The sequence below is a fragment of the Pseudophryne corroboree genome, unplaced genomic scaffold (genome assembly GCF_028390025.1).
Source record: "Pseudophryne corroboree isolate aPseCor3 unplaced genomic scaffold, aPseCor3.hap2 scaffold_1130, whole genome shotgun sequence".
Classification (NCBI taxonomy): Eukaryota; Metazoa; Chordata; class Amphibia; order Anura; family Myobatrachidae; genus Pseudophryne; species Pseudophryne corroboree.
The window spans coordinates 60,764-82,375 of NW_026967756.1; the positions used below are offsets into that span (position 1 = coordinate 60,764).

The window sequence follows — 21,612 nt, forward strand, 5'->3', positions numbered from 1 at the left end:
CTAAGTACCTCACTGTGTTTCACACTGTGATAGTACCTCACTGAGTCCCACACTGTGCTAAGTACCTCACCGAGTCCCATAGTGTAATAAGTACCTCACTGAGTCACATACTATGATAAGTACCTTACTGATTCCCATAGTGTAATAAATACCTCACTGAGTCCCACACTGTGCTAAGTACCTCACTGTGTCCCACACTGTGCTAAGTACCTCACTGTGTCCCACACTGTGCTAAGTACCTCACTGTGTCCCACACTGTGCTAAGTTCCTCACTGTGTCCCACACTGTGCTAAGTACCTCACTGTGTCCCACACTGTGCTAAGTACCTCACCGAGTCCCATAGTGTAATAAATACCTCACTGAGTCCCACACTGTGCTAAGTACCTCACTGAGCCACACACTGTGCTAAGTACCTCACTGTGTCCCACACTGTGCTAAGTACCTCACTGAGTCCCACACTGTGCTAAGTACCTCACTGTGTCCCACACTGTGCTAAGTACCTCACCGAGTCCCATAGTGTAATAAATACCTCACTGAGTCCCACACTGTGCTAAGTACCTCACTGAGCCACACACTGTGCTAAGTACCTCACTGTGTCCCACACTGTGCTAAGTACCTCACTGAGTCCCACACTGTGCTAAGTACCTCACTGTGTCCCACACTGTGCTAAGTACCTCACTGTGTCCCACACTGTGCTAAGTACCTCACTGTGTCCCACACTGTGCTAAGTACCTCACTGTGTCCCACACTGTGCTAAGTACCTCACTGTGTACCATACTGTGCTAAGTACCTCACTGTGTCCCACACTGTGCTAAGTACCTCACTGAGTCCCATAGTGTAATAAGTACCTCACTGAGTCCCATACTGTGCTAAGTACCTCACTGTGTTTCACACTGTGATAGTACCTCACTGAGTCCCACACTGTGCTAAGTACCTCACCGAGTCCCATAGTGTAATAAGTACCTCACTGAGTCACATACTATGATAAGTACCTTACTGATTCCCATAGTGTAATAAATACCTCACTGAGTCCCACACTGTGCTAAGTACCTCACTGTGTCCCACACTGTGCTAAGTACCTCACTGTGTCCCACACTGTGCTAAGTACCTCACTGTGTCCCACACTGTGCTAAGTACCTCACTGTGTCCCACACTGTGCTAAGTACCTCACTGTGTCCCACACTGTGCTAAGTACCTCACTGTGTACCATACTGTGCTAAGTACCTCACTGTGTCCCACACTGTGCTAAGTACCTCACTGAGTCCCATAGTGTAATAAGTACCTCACTGAGTCCCATACTGTGCTAAGTACCTCACTGTGTTTCACACTGTGATAGTACCTCACTGAGTCCCACACTGTGCTAAGTACCTCACCGAGTCCCATAGTGTAATAAGTACCTCACTGAGTCACATACTATGATAAGTACCTTACTGATTCCCATAGTGTAATAAATACCTCACTGAGTCCCACACTGTGCTAAGTACCTCACTGTGTCCCACACTGTGCTAAGTACCTCACTGTGTCCCACACTGTGCTAAGTACCTCACTGTGTCCCACACTGTGCTAAGTACCTCACTGTGTCCCACACTGTGCTAAGTACCTCACTGTGTCCCACACTGTGCTAAGTACCTCACTGTGTCCGACACTGTGCTCAGTACCTCACTGTGTCCCACACTGTGCTCAGTACCTCACTATGTACCACACTGTGATAGATACCTCACTGTGTCCCACACTGTGCTAAGTACCTCACTGTGTCCCACACTGTGCTAAGTACCTCACTGAGTCCCACACTGTGCTAAGTACCTCACTGAGTCCCACACTGTGCTAAGTACCTCACTGTGTCCCACACTGTGCTAAGTACCTCACTGTGTCCCACACTGTGCTAAGTACCTCACTGAGTCCCACACTGTGCTAAGTACCTCACTGTGTCCCACACTGTGCTAAGTACCTCACTGAGTCCCACACTGTGCTAAGTACCTCACTGAGTCCCACACTGTGCTAAGTACCTCACTGTGTCCCACACTGTGCTAAGTACCTCACTGTGTCCCACACTGTGCTAAGTACCTCACTGTGTCCCACACTGTGCTAAGTGCTTCACTGAGTCCCACACTGTGCTAAGTACCTCACTGAGTCCCACACTGTGCTAAGTACCTCACTAAGTCCCACACTGTGCTAAGTACCTCACTGTGTCCCACACTGTGCTAAGTACCTCACTGTGTCCCACACTGTGCTAAGTACCTCACTGTGTCCCACACTGTGCTAAGTACTTCACTGTGTCCCACACTGTGCTAAGTACTTCACTGTGTCCCACACTGTGCTAAGTACCTCACTGTGTCCCACACTGTGTTAAGTACCTCACTGTGTCCCACACTGTGCTAAGTACCTCACTGAGTCCCACACTGTGCTAAGTACCTCACTGAGTCCCACACTGTGCTAAGTACCTCACTGAGTCCCACACTGTGCTAAGTACCTCACTGAGTCCCACACTGTGCTAAGTACCTCACTGAGTCTCACACTGTGCTAAGTACCTCACTGAGTCCCAAACTGTGATAGATACCTCACTGTGTCCCACACTGTGATAGATACCTCACTGTGTCCCACACTGTGCTACGTACCTCACTGTGTCCCACACTGTGCTAAGTACCTCACTGAGTCCCACACTGTGCTAAGTACCTCACTGAGTCCCACACTGTGCTAAGTACCTCACTGTGTCCCACACTGTGCTAAGTACCTCACTGTGTCCCACACTGTGCTAAGTACCTCACTGTGTCCCACACTGTGCTAAGTACCTCACTGTGTCCCACACTGTGCTAAGTACCTCACTGTGTCCCACACTGTGCTAAGTACCTCACTGTGTCCCACAATGTGCTAAGTACCTCACTGAGTCCCAAACTGTGCTAAGTACCTCACTGAGTCCCACACTGTGCTAAGTACCTCACTGTGTCCCACACTGTGCTAAGTACCTCACTGTGTCCCACACTGTGCTAAGTACCTCACTGTGTCCCACACTGTGCTAAGTACCTCACTGTGTCCCACACTTTGCTAAGTACCTCACTGAGTCCTACACTGTGCTAAGTACCTCACTGTGTCCCACACTGTGCTAAGTACCTCACTCAGTCCCACACTGTGCTAAGTATCTCACTGTGTCCCACACTGTGCTAAGTACCTCACTGTGTCCCACACTGTGCTAAGTACCTCACTGTGTCCCACACTGTGCTAAGTACCTCACTGTGTCCCACACTGTGCTAAGTACCTCACTGTGTCCCACACTGTGCTAAGTACCTCACTGTGTCCCACACTGTGCTAAGTACCTCACTGTGTCCCACACTGTGCTAAATACCTCACTGTGTCCCACACTGTGCTAAGTACCTCACTGTGTCCCACACTGTGCTAAGTACCTCACTGTGTCCCACACTGTGCTCAGTACCTCACTGTGTCCCACACTGTGCTAAGTACCTCACTGTGTCCCACACTGTGCTAAGTACCTCACTGAGTCCCACACTGTGCTAAGTACCTCACTGTGTCCCACACTGTGCTAAGTACCTCACTGAGTCCCACACTGTGCTAAGTACCTCACTGTGTCCCACACTGTGCTAAGTACCTCACTGTGTCCCACACTGTGCTAAGTACCTCACTGTGTCCCACACTGTGCTAAGTACCTCACTCAGTCCCACACTGTGCTAAGTACCTCACTGTGTCCCACACTGTGCTAAGTACCTCACTGTGTCCCACACTGTGCTAAGTACCTCACTGTGTCCCACACTGTGCTAAGTACCTCACTGTGTCCCACACTGTGCTAAGTACCTCACTGTGTCCCACACTGTGCTAAGTACCTCACTGTGTCCCACACTGTGCTAAGTACCTCACTGTATCCCACACTGTGCTAAGTACCTCACTGTGTCCCACACTGTGCTAAGTACCTCACTGTGTCCCACACTGTGCTAAGTACCTCACTGTGTCCCACACTGTGCTAAGTACCTCACTGTGTCCCACACTGTGCTAAGTACCTCACTGTGTCCCACACTGTGCTAAGTACCTCACTGTGTCCCACACTGTGCTAAGTACCTCACCGTGTCCCACACTGTGCTAAGTACCTCACTATGACCCACACTGTGATAGATACCTCACTGTGTCCCACACTGTGCTAAGTACCTCACTGTGTCCCACACTGTGCTAAGTACCTCACTGTGTCCCACACTGTGCTAAGTACCTCACTGAGTCCCATAGTGTAATAAGTACCTCACTGAGTCCCATACTGTGATAAGTACCTCACTGTGTCCCATACTGTGCTAAGTACCTCACTGTGTTTCACACTGTGATAGTACCTCACTGAGTCCCACACTGTGCTAAGTACCTCACCGAGTCCCATAGTGTAATAAGTACCTCACTGAGTCACATACTATGATAAGTACCTTACTGATTCCCATAGTGTAATAAATACCTCACTGAGTCCCACACTTTGCTAAGTACCTCACTGTGTCCCACACTGTGCTAAGTACCTCACTGTGTCCCACACTGTGCTAAGTATCTCACTGTGTACCACACTGTGATAGATACCTCACTGTTTCCCACACTGTGCTAAGTACCTCACTGTGTCCCACACTGTGCTAAGTACCTCACTGAGTCCCACACTGTGCTAAGTACCTCACTGAGTCCCACACTGTGCTAAGTACCTCACTGTGTCCCACACTGTGCTAAGTACCTCACTGTGTCCCACACTGTGCTAAGTACCTCACTGAGTCCCACACTGTGCTAAGTACCTCACTGTGTCCCACACTGTGCTAAGTACCTCACTGAGTCCCACACTGTGCTAAGTACCTCACTGAGTCCCACACTGTCCTAAGTACCACACCGTGTCCCACACTGTGCTAAGTACCTCACTGTGTCCCACACTGTGATAGATACCTCACTGAGTCCCACACTGTGCTAAGTACCTCACTGTGTCCCACACTGTGCTAAGTACCTCACTGTGTCCCACACTGTGCTAAGTACCTCACTGTGTCCCACACTGTGCTAAGTACCTCACTGTGTCCCACACTGTGCTAAGTACCTCACTGAGTCCCACACTGTCCTAAGTACCTCACCGTGTCCCACACTGTGCTAAGTACCTCACTATGTCCCACACTGTGATAGATACCTCACTGTGTCCCACACTGTGCTAAGTACCTCACTGTGTCCCACACTGTGCTAAGTACCTCACTGAGTCCCACACTGTGCTAAGTACCTCACTGTGTACCACACTGTGCTAAGTACCTCACTGAGTCCCATAGTGTAATAAATACCTCACTGAGTCCCACACTGTGCTAAGTACCTCACTGAGCCACACACTGTGCTAAGTACCTCACTGTGTCCCACACTGTGCTAAGTACCTCACTGAGTCCCACACTGTGCTAAGTACCTCACTGAGTCCCACACTGTGCTAAGTACCTCACTGTGTCCCACACTGTGCTAAGTACCTCACTGTGTCCCACACTGTGCTAAGTACCTCACTGTGTCCCACACTGTGCTAAGTACCTCACTGTGTCCCACACTGTGCTAAGTACCTCGCTGAGTCCCATAGTGTAATAAGTACCTCACTGAGTCCCATACTGTGCTAAGTACCTCACTGTGTTTCACACTGTGATAGTACCTCACTGAGTCCCACACTGTGCTAAGTACCTCACCGAGTCCCATAGTGTAATAAGTACCTCACTGAGTCACATACTATGATAAGTACCTTACTGATTCCCATAGTGTAATAAATACCTCACTGAGTCCCACACTGTGCTAAGTACCTCACTGTGTCCCACACTGTGCTAAGTACCTCACTGTGTCCCACACTGTGCTAAGTACCTCACTGTGTCCCACACTGTGCTAAGTTCCTCACTGTGTCCCACACTGTGCTAAGTACCTCACTGTGTCCCACACTGTGCTAAGTACCTCACTGTGTCCGACACTGTGCTCAGTACCTCACTGTGTCCCACACTGTGCTCAGTACCTCACTATGTACCACACTGTGATAGATACCTCACTGTGTCCCACACTGTGCTAAGTACCTCACTGTGTCCCACACTGTGCTAAGTACCTCACTGAGTCCCACACTGTGCTAAGTACCTCACTGAGTCCCACACTGTGCTAAGTACCTCACTGTGTCCCACACTGTGCTAAGTACCTCACTGTGTCCCACACTGTGCTAAGTACCTCACTGAGTCCCACACTGTGCTAAGTACCTCACTGTGTCCCACACTGTGCTAAGTACCTCACTGAGTCCCACACTGTGCTAAGTACCTCACTGTGTCCCACACTGTGCTAAGTACCTCACTGTGTCCCACACTGTGCTAAGTACCTCACTGTGTCCCACACTGTGCTAAGTTCCTCACTGTGTCCCACACTGTGCTAAGTACCTCACTGTGTCCCACACTGTGCTAAGTACCTCACTGTGTCCGACACTGTGCTCAGTACCTCACTGTGTCCCACACTGTGCTCAGTACCTCACTATGTACCACACTGTGATAGATACCTCACTGTGTCCCACACTGTGCTAAGTACCTCACTGTGTCCCACACTGTGCTAAGTACCTCACTGAGTCCCACACTGTGCTAAGTACCTCACTGAGTCCCACACTGTGCTAAGTACCTCACTGTGTCCCACACTGTGCTAAGTACCTCACTGTGTCCCACACTGTGCTAAGTACCTCACTGAGTCCCACACTGTGCTAAGTACCTCACTGTATCCCACACTGTGCTAAGTACCTCACTGAGTCCCACACTGTGCTAAGTACCTCACTGTGTCCCACACTGTGCTAAGTACCTCACTGTGTCCCACACTGTGCTAAGTACCTCACTGTGTCCCACACTGTGCTAAGTGCTTCACTGAGTCCCACACTGTGCTAAGTACCTCACTGAGTCCCACACTGTGCTAAGTACCTCACTAAGTCCCACACTGTGCTAAGTACCTCACTGTGTCCCACACTGTGCTAAGTACCTCACTGTGTCCCACACTGTGCTAAGTACCTCACTGTGTCCCACACTGTGCTAAGTACTTCACTGTGTCCCACACTGTGCTAAGTACTTCACTGTGTCCCACACTGTGCTAAGTACCTCACTGTGTCCCACACTGTGCTAAGTACCTCACTGTGTCCCACACTGTGCTAAGTACCTCACTGAGTCCCACACTGTGCTAAGTACCTCACTGTGTCCCACACTGTGCTAAGTACCTCACTGTGTCCCACAATGTGCTAAGTACCTCACTGAGTCCCAAACTGTGCTAAGTACCTCACTGAGTCCCACACTGTGCTAAGTACCTCACTGTGTCCCACACTGTGCTAAGTTCCTCACTGTGTCCCACACTGTGCTAAGTACCTCACTGTGTCCCACACTGTACTAAGTACCTCACTGAGTCCCACACTGTGCTAAGTACCTCACTGAGTCCCACACTGTGCTAAGTACCTCACTGAGTCCCACACTGTGCTAAGTACCTCACTGAGTCCCACACTGTGCTAAGTACCTCACTGAGTCTCACACTGTGCTAAGTACCTCACTGAGTCCCAAACTGTGATAGATACCTCACTGTGTCCCACACTGTGATAGATACCTCACTGTGTCCCACACTGTGCTACGTACCTCACTGTGTCCCACACTGTGCTAAGTACCTCACTGAGTCCCACACTGTGCTAAGTACCTCACTGAGTCCCACACTGTGCTAAGTACCTCACTGTGTCCCACACTGTGCTAAGTACCTCACTGTGTCCCACACTGTGCTAAGTACCTCACTGTGTCCCACACTGTGCTAAGTACCTCACTGTGTCCCACAATGTGCTAAGTACCTCACTGAGTCCCAAACTGTGCTAAGTACCTCACTGAGTCCCACACTGTGCTAAGTACCTCACTGTGTCCCACACTGTGCTAAGTACCTCACTGTGTCCCACACTGTGCTAAGTACCTCACTGTGTCCCACACTGTGCTAAGTACCTCACTGTGTCCCACACTTTGCTAAGTACCTCACTGAGTCCCACACTGTGCTAAGTACCTCACTGTGTCCCACACTGTGCTAAGTACCTCACTGTGTCCCACACTGTGCTAAGTACCTCACTCAGTCCCACACTGTGCTAAGTATCTCACTGTGTCCCACACTGTGCTAAGTACCTCACTGTGTCCCACACTGTGCTAAGTACCTCACTGTGTCCCACACTGTGCTAAGTACCTCACTGTGTCCCACACTGTGCTAAGTACCTCACTGTGTCCCACACTGTGCTAAGTACCTCACTGTGTCCCACACTGTGCTAAGTACCTCACTGTGTCCCACACTGTGCTAAGTACCTCACTGTGTCCCACACTGTGCTAAATACCTCACTGTGTCCCACACTGTGCTAAGTACCTCACTGTGTCCCACACTGTGCTAAGTACCTCACTGTGTCCCACACTGTGCTCAGTACCTCACTGTGTCCCACACTGTGCTCAGTACCTTACTGTATCCCACACTGTGCTAAGTACCTCACTGTGTCCCACACTGTGCTAAGTACCTCACTGTGTCCCACACTGTGCTAAGTACCTCACTGTGTCCCACACTGTGCTAAGTACCTCACTGTGTCCCACACTGTGCTAAGTACCTCACTGTGTCCCACACTGTGCTAAGTACCTCACCGTGTCCCACACTGTGCTAAGTACCTCACTATGACCCACACTGTGATAGATACCTCACTGTGTCCCACACTGTGCTAAGTACCTCACTGTGTCCCACACTGTGCTAAGTACCTCACTGTGTCCCACACTGTGCTAAGTACCTCACTGAGTCCCATACTGTGATAAGTACCTCACTGTGTCCCACACTGTGCTAAGTACCTCACTGTGTCCCACACTGTGCTAAGTGCCTCACTGAGTCCCACACTGTGCTAAGTACCTCACTGTGTCCCACACTGTGCTAAGTACCTCACTGTGTCCCACACTGTGCTAAGTACCTCACTGAGTCCCACACTGTGCTAAGTACCTCACTGTGTCCCACACTGTGCTAAGTACCTCACTGTGTCCCACACTGTGCTAAGTACCTCACTGTGTCCCACACTGTGCTAAGTACCTCACTGTGTCCCACACTGTGCTAAGTACCTCACTGTGTCCCACACTGTGCTAAGTACCTCACTGTGTCCCACACTGTGCTAAGTACCTCACTGTGTCCCACACTGTGCTAAGTACCTCACTGTGTCCCACACTGTGCTAAGTACCTCACTGTGTCCCACACTGTGCTAAGTACCTCACTGTGTCCCACACTGTGCTAAGTACCTCACTGTGTCCCACACTGTGCTAAGTACCTCACTGTGTCCCACACTGTGCTAAGTACCTCACTGTGTCCCACACTGTGCTAAGTACCTCACTGTGTCCCACACTGTGCTAAGTACCTCACTGTGCCCCACACTGTGCTAAGTACCTCACTGAGTCCCACACTGTGCTAAGTACCTCACTGAGTCCCACACTGTGCTAAATACCTCACTGTGTCCCACACTGTGCTAAGTACCTCACTGTGTCCCACACTGTGCTAAGTACCTCACTGTGTCCCACACTGTGCTAAGTACCTCACTGAGTCCCACACTGTGCTAAGTACCTCACTGAGTCCCACACTGTGCTAAGTACCTCACTGAGTCTCACACTGTGCTAAATACCTCACTGAGTCTCACACTGTGCTAAATACCTCACTGTGTCCCACACTGTGCTAAGTACCTCACTGTGTCCCACACTGTGCTAAGTACCTCACTGTGTCCCACACTGTGCTAAGTACCTCACTGTGTCCCACACTGTGCTAAGTACCTCACTGTGTCCCACACTGTGCTAAGTACCTCACTGTGTCCCACACTGTGCTAAGTACCTCACTGTGTCCCACACTGTGCTAAGTACCTCACTGTGTCCCACACTGTGCTAAGTACCTCACTGTGCCCCACACTGTGCTAAGTACCTCACTGTGCCCCACACTGTGCTAAGTACCTCACTGTGTCCCACACTGTGCTAAGTACCTCACTGTGTCCCACACTGTGCTAAGTACTTCACTGTGTCCCACACTGTGCTAAGTACTTCACTGTGTCCCACACTGTGCTAAGTACCTCACTGTGTCCCACACTGTGCTAAGTACCTCACTGAGTCCCACACTGTGCTAAGTACCTCACTGTGAGGCAGATTTATTAAGCCTGGTGAAGGGATAAAGTGGAAGGTAATGCACCAGCCAATCAGCTCCTAACTGTCATTTTTCAATCCCAGCCTGTGACATGGCAGTTTGGAGCTGATTGGCTGGTGCGTTAATAAATCTGCCCAGAGTCCCATACTGGAATTCTTCTATGACAGAGTAACCTGTGTCTGTTCCTAGGATGGGATCTGACGGTGAAGGTCTGGAGGTTCTTCCCGTACAGTGAGGAAAGTCTCAGTCTGAGTATGAGCATCTACTGCTCCCAGCGGGTTGGGATGATGTGTGTCTACAGGTCTAAGCTCTTTGTAGCCTTCCAGGATTCACCCACGGCAACGTTCAGCCTGGTGCAATACTGCCTGCAGAGCGGAACCCGGAGCGACCATCCGCCTGGCGATGACCATCAGGACCAGATCACAGGTGATATACACATCACTATATCAGGAATACCTTCTGTGGGGGAAGGGGAAGGAGGAAAAGAGGTGTATATGAAGATGTGTGTGATGTGGGCGGAGCTATTAAGGGGGCGGGTTATCAATCGCAGCATTAACCAACTTTTTTTTTTTTTATAAAAATTGCCAAAGTTTGGGTTATGGGGGTGGGTGTTAGTATAACATGTCAGTCTATCATCTTATATATAAAACTATACAAATTAGTGATCTCTGAGATCCGAACCCCCCAGGACTTCAGACTCCGAGTCTGGCTCGGGACTTCCCACCAGACTCGGATCCCAGATCGAGGCAAAACTTCATCATCCCGCTGTCGGATTTTGCGGGTTTTGGATTCTATATAAGTTGCTGCGTGTCACCGCCATTTTCACTCCGGACTTGGAGAGTGAGGGAGACAGACCTCTGTGGGTGGTAGCGTACAGGGGTGCTGCTGTCCTGTGCTGGTGTACTGTGCTGCTGTCCTGTGCTGTTCTGGGGTGCTGTCCTGTGCTGTTTGGGGTACTGTACAGGAGTGCTGTTCTGGGGTGGTGTCTTGTGCTTTAGAGGTGCTGCTGTCCTCTGCTGTACATGGGTGCTGTTATGGGGTGCTGTACAGGAGTGCTGTACAGGAGTGCTGTTCTGTGTGCTGTAAAAAAAGGGCACTATCCTGTGTGCTGTAAAAATACAGGGGTGCTGTAAAAATAAAGGAATACTGTGGCCCTGTCCTGTATGCTGTAAAAATAAAGGAATACTGTGGCCCTGTCCTGTATGCTGTAAAAATAAAGGAATACTGTGGCCCTGTCCTGTATGCTGTAAAAATAAAGGAACGCTGTGGCCCTGTCCTGTATGCTGTAAAATTAAAGGAATGCTGTGGCCCCGTCCTGTATGCTGTAAAAATAAAGGAATGCTGTGGCCCTGTCCTGTATGCTGTAAAAATAAGGAATACTGTGGCCCTGTCCTGTATGCTGTAAAAATAAGGAATACTGTGGCCCTGTCCTGTATGCTGTAAAAATAAGGAATACTGTGGCCCTGTCCTGTATGCTGTAAAAATAAAGGAACGCTGTGGCCCCGTCCTGTATGCTGTAAAAATAAAGGAATACTGTGGCCCTGTCCTGTATGCTGTAAAAATAAACGGGCGCTGTTCTGTGAAATGGAGAACAAAAATATTGGAGGAAAAAATAGTGGAGGATCAGGAACCACTTCCAGTTCATAGTACTAGTGCTGAAGCTGCTGCTGCCACCAGTCATGACATTGATGATGCAATTCCATCAACGTCGTCTACTATGGCCGATGCCCAATGTCATAGAGGGCATGTAAAATCCAAGAAGCAAAAATTAATAAACCCCCCAAAAAATTAATTATTTGATGAGAAACTTAAAATTGGCAAAATGCCATTCACGACACGAAGTGGCAAGGAAAGGCTAAGGCCTTAGCCTATGTTCATGACTGGTTGTTTAGCTTCTCATGAGGATGGAAGCCCTCCTCCCTCTCGAAAAATGTAAAAAATAAAGCTGGTTAAAGCACAGGGAAAAGAATTGCGGGCCACTTTTGGCATTCAGCCACCGCGTGCCAAAGACTGGAGAGCCAGCAAACACTCCTGAACCTGCCCTGCCATCACCTGAAGCAAGAGGTGGTAACGAGGTGGAATTCAACCCTCTATATACTTCAGAGGATGGAGGAGCAGCAAAAGGCCATTCAAGCCTATACAGCTACCTACGATATAGGAGGTGGAATGCACCTGTCTCAAGCGCAGTGGAGAATGATTTCAACGTTGTGCAAGGTTCTGCAACCTTTTGAACTTGCCACACGTGAAGTCAGTTCAGACACTGCCAGCCTGAGTCAGGTCATTCCCCTCATCAGGCTTTTGCAGAAGAAGCTGGAGACATTGAAGGAGGAGCTAACACAGAGCGATTCCGCTAGGCACGTGGGACTTGTGGATGGAGCCCTTAATTCGCTTAACAAGGATTCACGGGTGGTCAATCTGTTGAAATCAGAGCACTACATTTTGGCCACCGTGCTCGATCCTAGATTTAAAACCTACCTTGGATCTCTCTTTCCGGCAGACACAAGTCTGCTGGGGTTGAAAGACCTGCTGGTGAGAAAATTGTCAAGTCAAGCGGAACGCGACCTGTCAACATCTCCTCCTTCACATTCTCCCGCAACTGGGGGTGCGAGGAAAAGGCTACGAATTCCGAGCCCACCCGCTGGCGGTGATGCAGGGCAGTCTGGAGCGACTGCTGATGCTGACATCTGGTCCGGACTGAAGGACCTGACAACGATTACGGACATGTCGTCTACTGTCACTGCATATGATTCTCTCCCCATTGAAAGAATGGTGGAGGATTATATGAGTGACCGCATCCAAGTAGGCACGTCAGACAGTCCGTACGTATACTGGCAGGGAAAAGAGGCAAAGCAGTGCAAATAATCCAATACTGCGCTTACAGCGTTCACTGGCTGCCTGTGTATCACAGAGAACGCCTTCACCAAGACTGTATGGGGCCTATTTATTAATATGACTTTTACTAAAATAATGTGAAAAAGGTGTTTTTCATAAAAAACTGCTCTAAACTCTTTAATTGTCATTTTTTTTAGTAAGCCACATTGTATTCCCCATACTTATAGCGGGATATGCGATGTGGGCAAATTTACTAAAAAAAAAAAAAGCTCAGGCTGGCGAGATCACAGGGCCGCGCTGCGATCTGCACCCTTGTCCCCAGCATTCTCTGTCCTGGCAGTGTGATCAGCTCTGTGTGTCCTGTCCAGGGAGCCGGTGTCCGCTGCTCCGGCGAGCGCTGCCGGGTGCTGGGTACCCCATATGCTGCGCTGTGACCCCGGTGCAGTAAAGTGACGCTGCAAAATGGCAGCTCACTTTACAGCACCGCCGGTCACAGCGCATATGAAGTACCCGGTGCCCGGCAGTGCTCACCGAAGCAACGGACACCGGCTCCTGGGCTGGTAAGTATAAATCTGGGGAGGTGGTGCTTTATCCGGTGCGGGGATAGTTGCAATGGGGGGGGAGCAGCGGCGGCGGTAGTGATGGGCGGCGGCGCATGCGCAGCAGGCCATTGGGGTATAAAAGTACCCCAATGCTGCTGTGAAGAGGCATCGCAGGGACAAAGTTTGCCCGCAATCTATGCGATGTACTCCGTTATCACAGTGCGAGTCTGGTCGCGTTTATCACCTGTCATCAGATCATCAGCTGCAGATGGTGATAAATCCACCCTTATATATCACTGAACACAGACCACAGAGTGAAACACGTGGCGCTGCCGTAGCAGGAAAACACCGGTAACAGAGAGAGACGCTCACACGTAGGGCTGATAGGAATGAAGAAATCACATAAAAGAACAATAGTGCAACACAAGATGATGATCAGCTTCTGGATCCTCTTACTGGTTCCACTGTCATATCATCCTCATACAATGTGTGCTTCAAAATTCCAGGAGGATGCCGACGCCGGAATCCTGCCTGCTAAAAATGCCGACGACCAGGGCCTATTCCCACTTGTGGCTGTCCACGACACCCATAGAGAGATTCTAGAACCTGCGGTGAGCGCAGCGAACTGAGCCCGCATCGTCGGTATTCTGACCCAAGCTCGTGTCGGTATGCTGAGCGCTGGGATCTCGGCCGCCGACATACCATACTCAATCCTTACATACATAAAAGTGTCATTTTGGGGAAATCATGCATACAGGAACGCCTTACCACCACCGAATAAATCATATGTTACAATGCTAGACTCACACTTACCTGGACTTCTTTATTACTCTTTCTCTGCTCTTCTCTCCTGTAACTAGGTTCTTCTTCTTCTTCTTTCCTTCTGGTCTTCTCTGGCTTTCACCGTATAAAGGGCGAACTCTGTGACCCTTCCTCTACTGTATGAGAGGGACCCATTTATCATCGTATATTCCCAAAAACACCCATTTTCAGGGGTTAGCCGCACATATTAAGTATTTGCTGAATGTAAGAAGAAGGGACGGCAGCAGGAATACCCGATACCCGTTCCGATCCCTCCACTCCTACCCATAGGTTTCTATGAAGGATGCGATGCTGCCAGAAGAGCGACTCGCCTATGAACTCCTCACCGCACTTGTAGCCGCAGCGGCGTCCCCCGGAACCATCCCCGGAAGTGGCCTCTGTGTTGCGGTCACAGCACATTGCAGGTATGGGCTCCTTTCACCCCTGTCCCTGCATGTGCTGGATCATACCTCCGCCCGTTGTGATCCTCGGTGATAAGATCCCGGCCAGATCACATTGAACGTGTGATCCGGGATAAATGGCTCCTCAGCCTCCTGTCAATAGAAGCTCCCATCTGGGATATTAAACAATCTGGGAGCCTCCTATTCAGAACGAGTGGAGGGATCGGAGCGGCACAATATTGGTATTACTTTATCCTGGGGTGGTTGTGGGGGCATTGTGGAAAAATCTGTGGCCCTGTAGGACATAACGTAAAGGAACAAGTGTAGTACAACTTCTGTGAACAAGACACGCGGCCACAAATGCCGACAGAGATAGTCAGATCACGGCCACGTCAACCAATGGGCCACCAGGACTTTCTCACTGCAGAGGAGGCAGCCCGATAACCTACAGTAGGTGACAGTATGATCCTGGGACACTTGGCATCCGCCATCTGCTGACCTCTCCCATGTGTTACTACATTGTGTGTCCAGCTTCCAGCACTGTGTGAAGTGCTCTCCTTCTGCCATCTGCTGACCTCTCCTATGTGTTACTACATTGTGTGTCCAGCTTCCAGCACTGTGTGAAGTGCTCTCCTTCCGCCATCTGCTGACCTCTCCCATGTGTTACTACATTGTGTGTCCAGCTTCCAGCACTGTGTGAAGTGCTCTCCTTCCGCCATCTGCTGACCTCTCCTATGTGTTACTACATTGTGTGTCCAGCTTCCAGCACTGTGTGAAGTGCTCTCCTTCCGCCATCTGCTGACCTCTCCCATGTGTTACTACATTGTGTGTCCAGCTTCCAGCACTGTGTGAAGTGCTCTCCTTCCGCCATCTGCTGACCTCTCCCATGTGTTACTACATTGTGTGTCCAGCTTCCAGCACTGTGTGAAGTGCTCTCCTTCCGCCATCTGCTGACCTCTCCTATGTGTTACTACATTGTGTGTCCAGCTTCCAGCACTGTGTGAAGTGCTCTCCTTCCGCCATCTGCTGACCTCTCCCATGTGTTACTACATTGTGTGTCCAGCTTCCAGCACTGTGTGAAGTGCTCTCCTTCCGCCATCTGCTGACCTCTCCCATGTGTTACTACATTGTGTGTCCAGCTTCCAGCACTGTGTGAAGTGCTCTCCTTCCGCCATCTGCTGACCTCTCCCATGTGTTACTACATTGTGTGTCCAGCTTCCAGCACTGTGTGAAGTGCTCTCCTTCCGCCATCTGCTGACCTCTCCCATGTGTTACTACATTGTGTGTCCAGCTTCCAGCACTGTGTGAAGTGCTCTCCTTCCGCCATCTGCTGACCTCTCCTATGTGTTACTACATTGTGTGTCCAGCTTCCAGCACTGTGTGAAGTGCTCTCCTTCTGCCATCTCTGACCTCTCCTATGTGTTACTACATTGTGTGTCCAGCTTCCAGCACTGTGTGAAGTGCTCTCCTTCCGCCATCTGCTGATCTCTCCTATGTGTTACTACATTGTGTGTCCAGCTTCCAGCACTGTGTGAAGTGCTCTCCTTCTGCCATCTCTGACCTCTCCTATGTGTTACTACATTGTGTGTCCAGCTTCCAGCACTGTGTGAAGTGCTCTCCTTCCGCCATCTGCTGATCTCTCCTATGTGTTACTACATTGTGTGTCCAGCTTCCAGCACTGTGTGAAGTGCTCTCCTTCCGCCATCTGCTGACCTCTCCTATGTGTTACTACATTGTGTGTCCAGCTTCCAGCACTGTGTGAAGTGCTCTCCTTCCGCCATCTGCTGACCTCTCCTATGTGTTACTACATTGTGTGTCCAGCTTCCAGCACTGTGTGAAGTGCTCTCCTTCCGCCATCTGCTGACCTCTCCTATGTGTTAATACATTGTGTGTCCAGCTTCCAGCACTGTGTGAAGTGCTCTCCTTCCGCCATCTGCTGACCTCTCCCATGTGTTACTACATTGTGTGTCCAGCTTCAGCACTGTGTGAAGTGCTCTCCTTCCGCCATCTGCTGACCTCTCCTATGTGTTACTACATTGTGTGTCCAGCTTCCAGCACTGTGTGAAGTGCTCTCCTTCCGCCATCTGCTGACCTCTCCCATGTGTTACTACATTGTGTGTCCAGCTTCCAGCACTGTGTGAAGTGCTCTCCTTCCGCCATCTGCTGACCTCTCCCATGTGTTACTACATTGTGTGTCCAGCTTCCAGCACTGTGTGAAGTGCTCTCCTTCCGCCATCTGCTGATCTCTCCTATGTGTTACTACATTGTGTGTCCAGCTTCCAGCACTGTGTGAAGTGCTCTCCTTCCGCCATCTGCTGACCTCTCCTATGTGTTACTACATTGTGTGTCCAGCTTCCAGCACTGTGTGAAGTGCTTTCCTTCCGCCATCTGCTGACCTCTCCTATGTGTTACTACATTGTGTGTCCAGCTTCCAGCACTGTGTGAAGTGCTCTCCTTCCGCCATCTGCTGACCTCTCCTATGTGTTAATACATTGTGTGTCCAGCTTCCAGCACTGTGTGAAGTGCTCTCCTTCCGCCATCTGCTGACCTCTCCCATGTGTTACTACATTGTGTGTCCAGCTTCAGCACTGTGTGAAGTGCTCTCCTTCCGCCATCTGCTGACCTCTCCTATGTGTTACTACATTGTGTGTCCAGCTTCCAGCACTGTGTGAAGTGCTCTCCTTCCGCCATCTGCTGACCTCTCGTATGTGTTACTACATTGTGTGTCCAGCTTCCAGCACTGTGTGAAGTGCTCTCCTTCCACCATCTGCTGACCTCTCCCATCTGTTACTACATTGTGTGTCCAGCTTCCAGCACTGTGTGAAGTGCTCTCCTTCCGCCATCTGCTGACCTCTCCTATGTGTTACTACATTGTGTGTCCAGCTTCCAGCACTGTGTGAAGTGCTCTCCTTCCGCCATCTGCTGACCTCTCCTATGTGTTACTACATTGTGTGTCCAGCTTCCAGCACTGTGTGAAGTGCTCTCCTTCCGCCATCTGCTGACCTCTCCTATGTGTTACTACATTGTGTGTCCAGCTTCCAGCACTGCGTGAAGTGCTCTCCTTCCGCCATCTGCTGACCTCTCCCATGTGTTACTACATTGTGTGTCCAGCTTCCAGCACTGTGTGAAGTGCTCTCCTTCCGCCATCTGCTGACCTCTCCTATGTGTTACTACATTGTGTGTCCAGCTTCCAGCACTGTGTGAAGTGCTCTCCTTCCGCCATCTGCTGACCTCTCCTATGTGTTACTACATTGTGTGTCCAGCTTCCAGCACTGTGTGAAGTGCTCTCCTTCCGCCATCTGCTGACCTCTCCTATGTGTTACTACATTGTGTGTCCAGCTTCCAGCACTGTGTGAAGTGCTCTCCTTCCGCCATCTGCTGACCTCTCCTATGTGTTACTACATTGTGTGTCCAGCTTCCAGCACTGTGTGAAGTGCTCTCCTTCCGCCATCTGCTGACCTCTCCCATGTGTTACTACATTGTGTGTCCAGCTTCCAGCACTGTGTGAAGTGCTCTCCTTCCGCCATCTGCTGACCTCTCCCATGTGTTAGTACATTGTGTGTCCAGCTTCCAGCACTGTGTGAAGTGCTCTCCTTCCGCCATCTGCTGACCTCTCCCATGTGTTAGTACATTGTGTGTCCACCTTCCAGCACTGTGTGAAGTGCTCTCCTTCCGCCATCTGCTGACCTCTCCTATGTGTTAGTACATTGTGTGTCCAGCTTCCAGCACTGTGTGAAGTGCTCTCCTTCCGCCATCTGTTGACCTCTCCTATGTGTTTCTACATTGTGTGTCCAGCTTCCAGCACTGTGTGAAGTGCTCTCCTTCCGCCATCTGCTGACCTCTCCTATGTGTTACTACATTGTGTGTCCAGCTTCCAGCACTGTGTGAAGTGCTCTCCTTCCGCCATCTGCTGACCTCTCCTATGTGTTACTACATTGTGTGTCCAGCTTCCAGCACTGTGTGAAGTGCTCTCCTTCCGCCATCTGCTGACCTCTCCCATGTGTTACTACATTGTGTGTCCAGCTTCCAGCACTGTGTGAAGTGCTCTCCTTCCGCCATCTGCTGACCTCTCCCATGTGTTACTACATTGTGTGTCCAGCTTCCAGCACTGTGTGAAGTGCTCTCCTTCCGCCATCTGCTGACCTCTCCTATGTGTTACTACATTGTGTGTCCAGCTTCCAGCACTGTGTGAAGTGCTCTCCTTCCGCCATCTGCTGACCTCTCCTATGTGTTACTACATTGTGTGTCCAGCTTCCAGCACTGTGTGAAGTGCTCTCCTTCCGCCATCTGCTGACCTCTCCCATGTGTTACTACATTGTGTGTCCAGCTTCCAGCACTGTGTGAAGTGCTCTCCTTCCGCCATCTGCTGACCTCTCCCATGTGTTACTACATTGTGTGTCCAGCTTCCAGCACTGTGTGAAGTGCTCTCCTTCCGCCATCTGCTGACCTCTCCCATGTGTTACTACATTGTGTGTCCAGCTTCCAGCACTGTGTGAAGTGCTCTCCTTCCGCCATCTGCTGACCTCTCCCATGTGTTACTACATTGTGTGTCCAGCTTCCAGCACTGTGTGAAGTGCTCTCCTTCCGCCATCTGCTGACCTCTCCTATGTGTTACTACATTGTGTGTCCAGCTTCCAGCACTGTGTGAAGTGCTCTCCTTCCGCCATCTGCTGACCTCTCCTATGTGTAACTACATTGTGTGTCCAGCTTCCAGCACTGTGTGAAGTGCTCTCCTTCCGCCATCTGCTGACCTCTCCCATGTGTTACTACATTGTGTGTCCAGCTTCCAGCACTGTGTGAAGTGCTCTCCTTCCGCCATCTGCTGACCTCTCCTATGTGTTACTACATTGTGTGTCCAGCTTCCAGCACTGTGTGAAGTGCTCTCCTTCCGCCATCTGCTGACCTCTCCTATGTGTTACTACATTGTGTGTCCAGCTTCCAGCACTGTGTGAAGTGCTCTCCTTCCGCCATCTGCTGACCTCTCCCATGTGTTACTACATTGTGTGTCCAGCTTCAGCACTGTGTGAAGTGCTCTCCTTCCGCCATCTGCTGACCTCTCCTATGTGTTACTACATTGTGTGTCCAGCTTCCAGCACTGTGTGAAGTGCTCTCCTTACGCCATCTGCTGACCTCTCCCATGTGTTACTACATTGTGTGTCCAGCTTCCAGCACTGTGTGAAGTGCTCTCCTTCCGCCATCTGCTGACCTCTCCTATGTATTAGTTCATTGTGTGTCCAGCTCCCAGCACTGTGTGAAGTGCTCTCCTTCCGCCATCTGCTGACCTCTCCCATGTGTTACTACATTGTGTGTCCAGCTTCCAGCACTGTGTGAAGTGCTCTCCTTCCGCCATCTGCTGACCTCTCCCATGTGTTACTACATTGTGTGTCCAGCTTCCAGCACTGTGTGAAGTGCTCTCCTTCCGCCATCTGCTGACCTCTCCCATGTGTTACTACATTGTGTGTCCAGCTTCCAGCACTGTGTGAAGTACTCTCCTTCCGCCATCTGCTGACCTCTCCCATGTGTTAGTACATTGTGTGTCCAGCTTCCAGCACTGTGTGAAGTGCTCTCCTTCCACCATCTGCTGACCTCTCCCATGTGTTACTACATTGTGTGTCCAGCTTCCAGCACTGTGTGAAGTGCTCTCCTTCCACCATCTGCTGACCTCTCCCATGTGTTACTACATTGTGTGTCCAGCTTCCAGCACTGTGTGAAGTGCTCTCCTTCCGCCATCTGCTGACCTCTCCCATGTGTTACTACATTGTGTGTCCAGCTTCCAGCACTGTGTGAAGTGCTCTCCTTCCACCATCTGCTGACCTCTCTAGAGATGTGCACTTAAAATTTTTCGGGTTTTGTGTTTTGGTTTTGGGTTCGGTTCCGCGGCCGTGTTTTGGGTTCGACCGCGTTTTGGCAAAACCTCACCGAATTTTTTTTGTCGGATTCGGGTGTGTTTTGGATTCGGGTGTTTTTTTCAAAAAACACTAAAAAACAGCTTAAATCATAGAATTTGGGGGTCATTTTGATCCCAAAGTATTATTAACCTCAAAAACCATAATTTCCACTCATTTTTAGTCTATTCTGAACACCTCACACCTCACAATATTATTTTTAGTCCTAAAATTTGCACCGAGGTCGCTGGATGACTAAGCTAAGCGACCCTAGTGGCCGACACAAACACCTGGCCCATCTAGGAGTGGCACTGCAGTGTCACGCAGGATGGCCCTTCCAAAAAACACTCCCCAAACAGCACATGACGCAAAGAAAAAAAGAGGCGCAATGAGGTAGCTGTGTGAGTAAGCTAAGCGACCCTAGTGGCCGACGCAAACACCTGGCCCATCTAGGAGTGGCACTGCAGTGTCACGCAGGATGGCCCTTCCAAAAAACACTCCCCAAACAGCACATGACGCAAAGAAAAAAAGAGGCGCAATGAGGTAGCTGTGTGAGTAAGATAAGCGACCCTAGTGGCCGACACAAACACCTGGCCCATCTAGGAGTGGCACTGCAGTGTCACGCAGGATGGCCCTTCCAAAAAACACTCCCCAAACAGCACATGACGCAAAGAAAAAAAGAGGCGCAATGAGGTAGCTGTGTGAGTAAGATAAGCGACCCTAGTGGCCGACACAAACACCTGGCCCATCTATTTGGTGTTTTGGATTTTACATGCTCTGTACTATGACATTGGGCATCGGCCTTGGCAGACGACGTTGCTGGCATTTCATCGTCTCGGCCATGACTAGTGGCAGCAGCTTCAGCACGAGGTGGAAGTCGATCTTGATCTTTCCCTATTTTTGGAACCTCAACATTTTTGTTCTCCATATTTTAATAGGCACAACTAAAAGGCACCTCAGGTAAACAATGGAGATGGATGGATACTAGTATACTTATGGATGACGAGCGACTGC

General features: G+C 50.2%; 1 protein-coding gene across 1 annotated transcript in view; it reads left to right on the forward strand.

Annotated features, from left to right (window-relative positions):
* WDR97 (WD repeat domain 97) overlaps window positions 1–21,612 on the forward strand; it is a gene marked incomplete at both ends in the record, with an annotated part of 162,258 nt that overhangs the window by 52,182 nt on the left and 88,464 nt on the right. Inside the window, one exon of the mRNA XM_063950634.1 lies at window positions 10,327–10,563. Within this exon, the coding sequence (XP_063806704.1) occupies window positions 10,327–10,563 (237 nt within the window). The remainder of the gene's footprint in view (window positions 1–10,326; window positions 10,564–21,612) is intronic.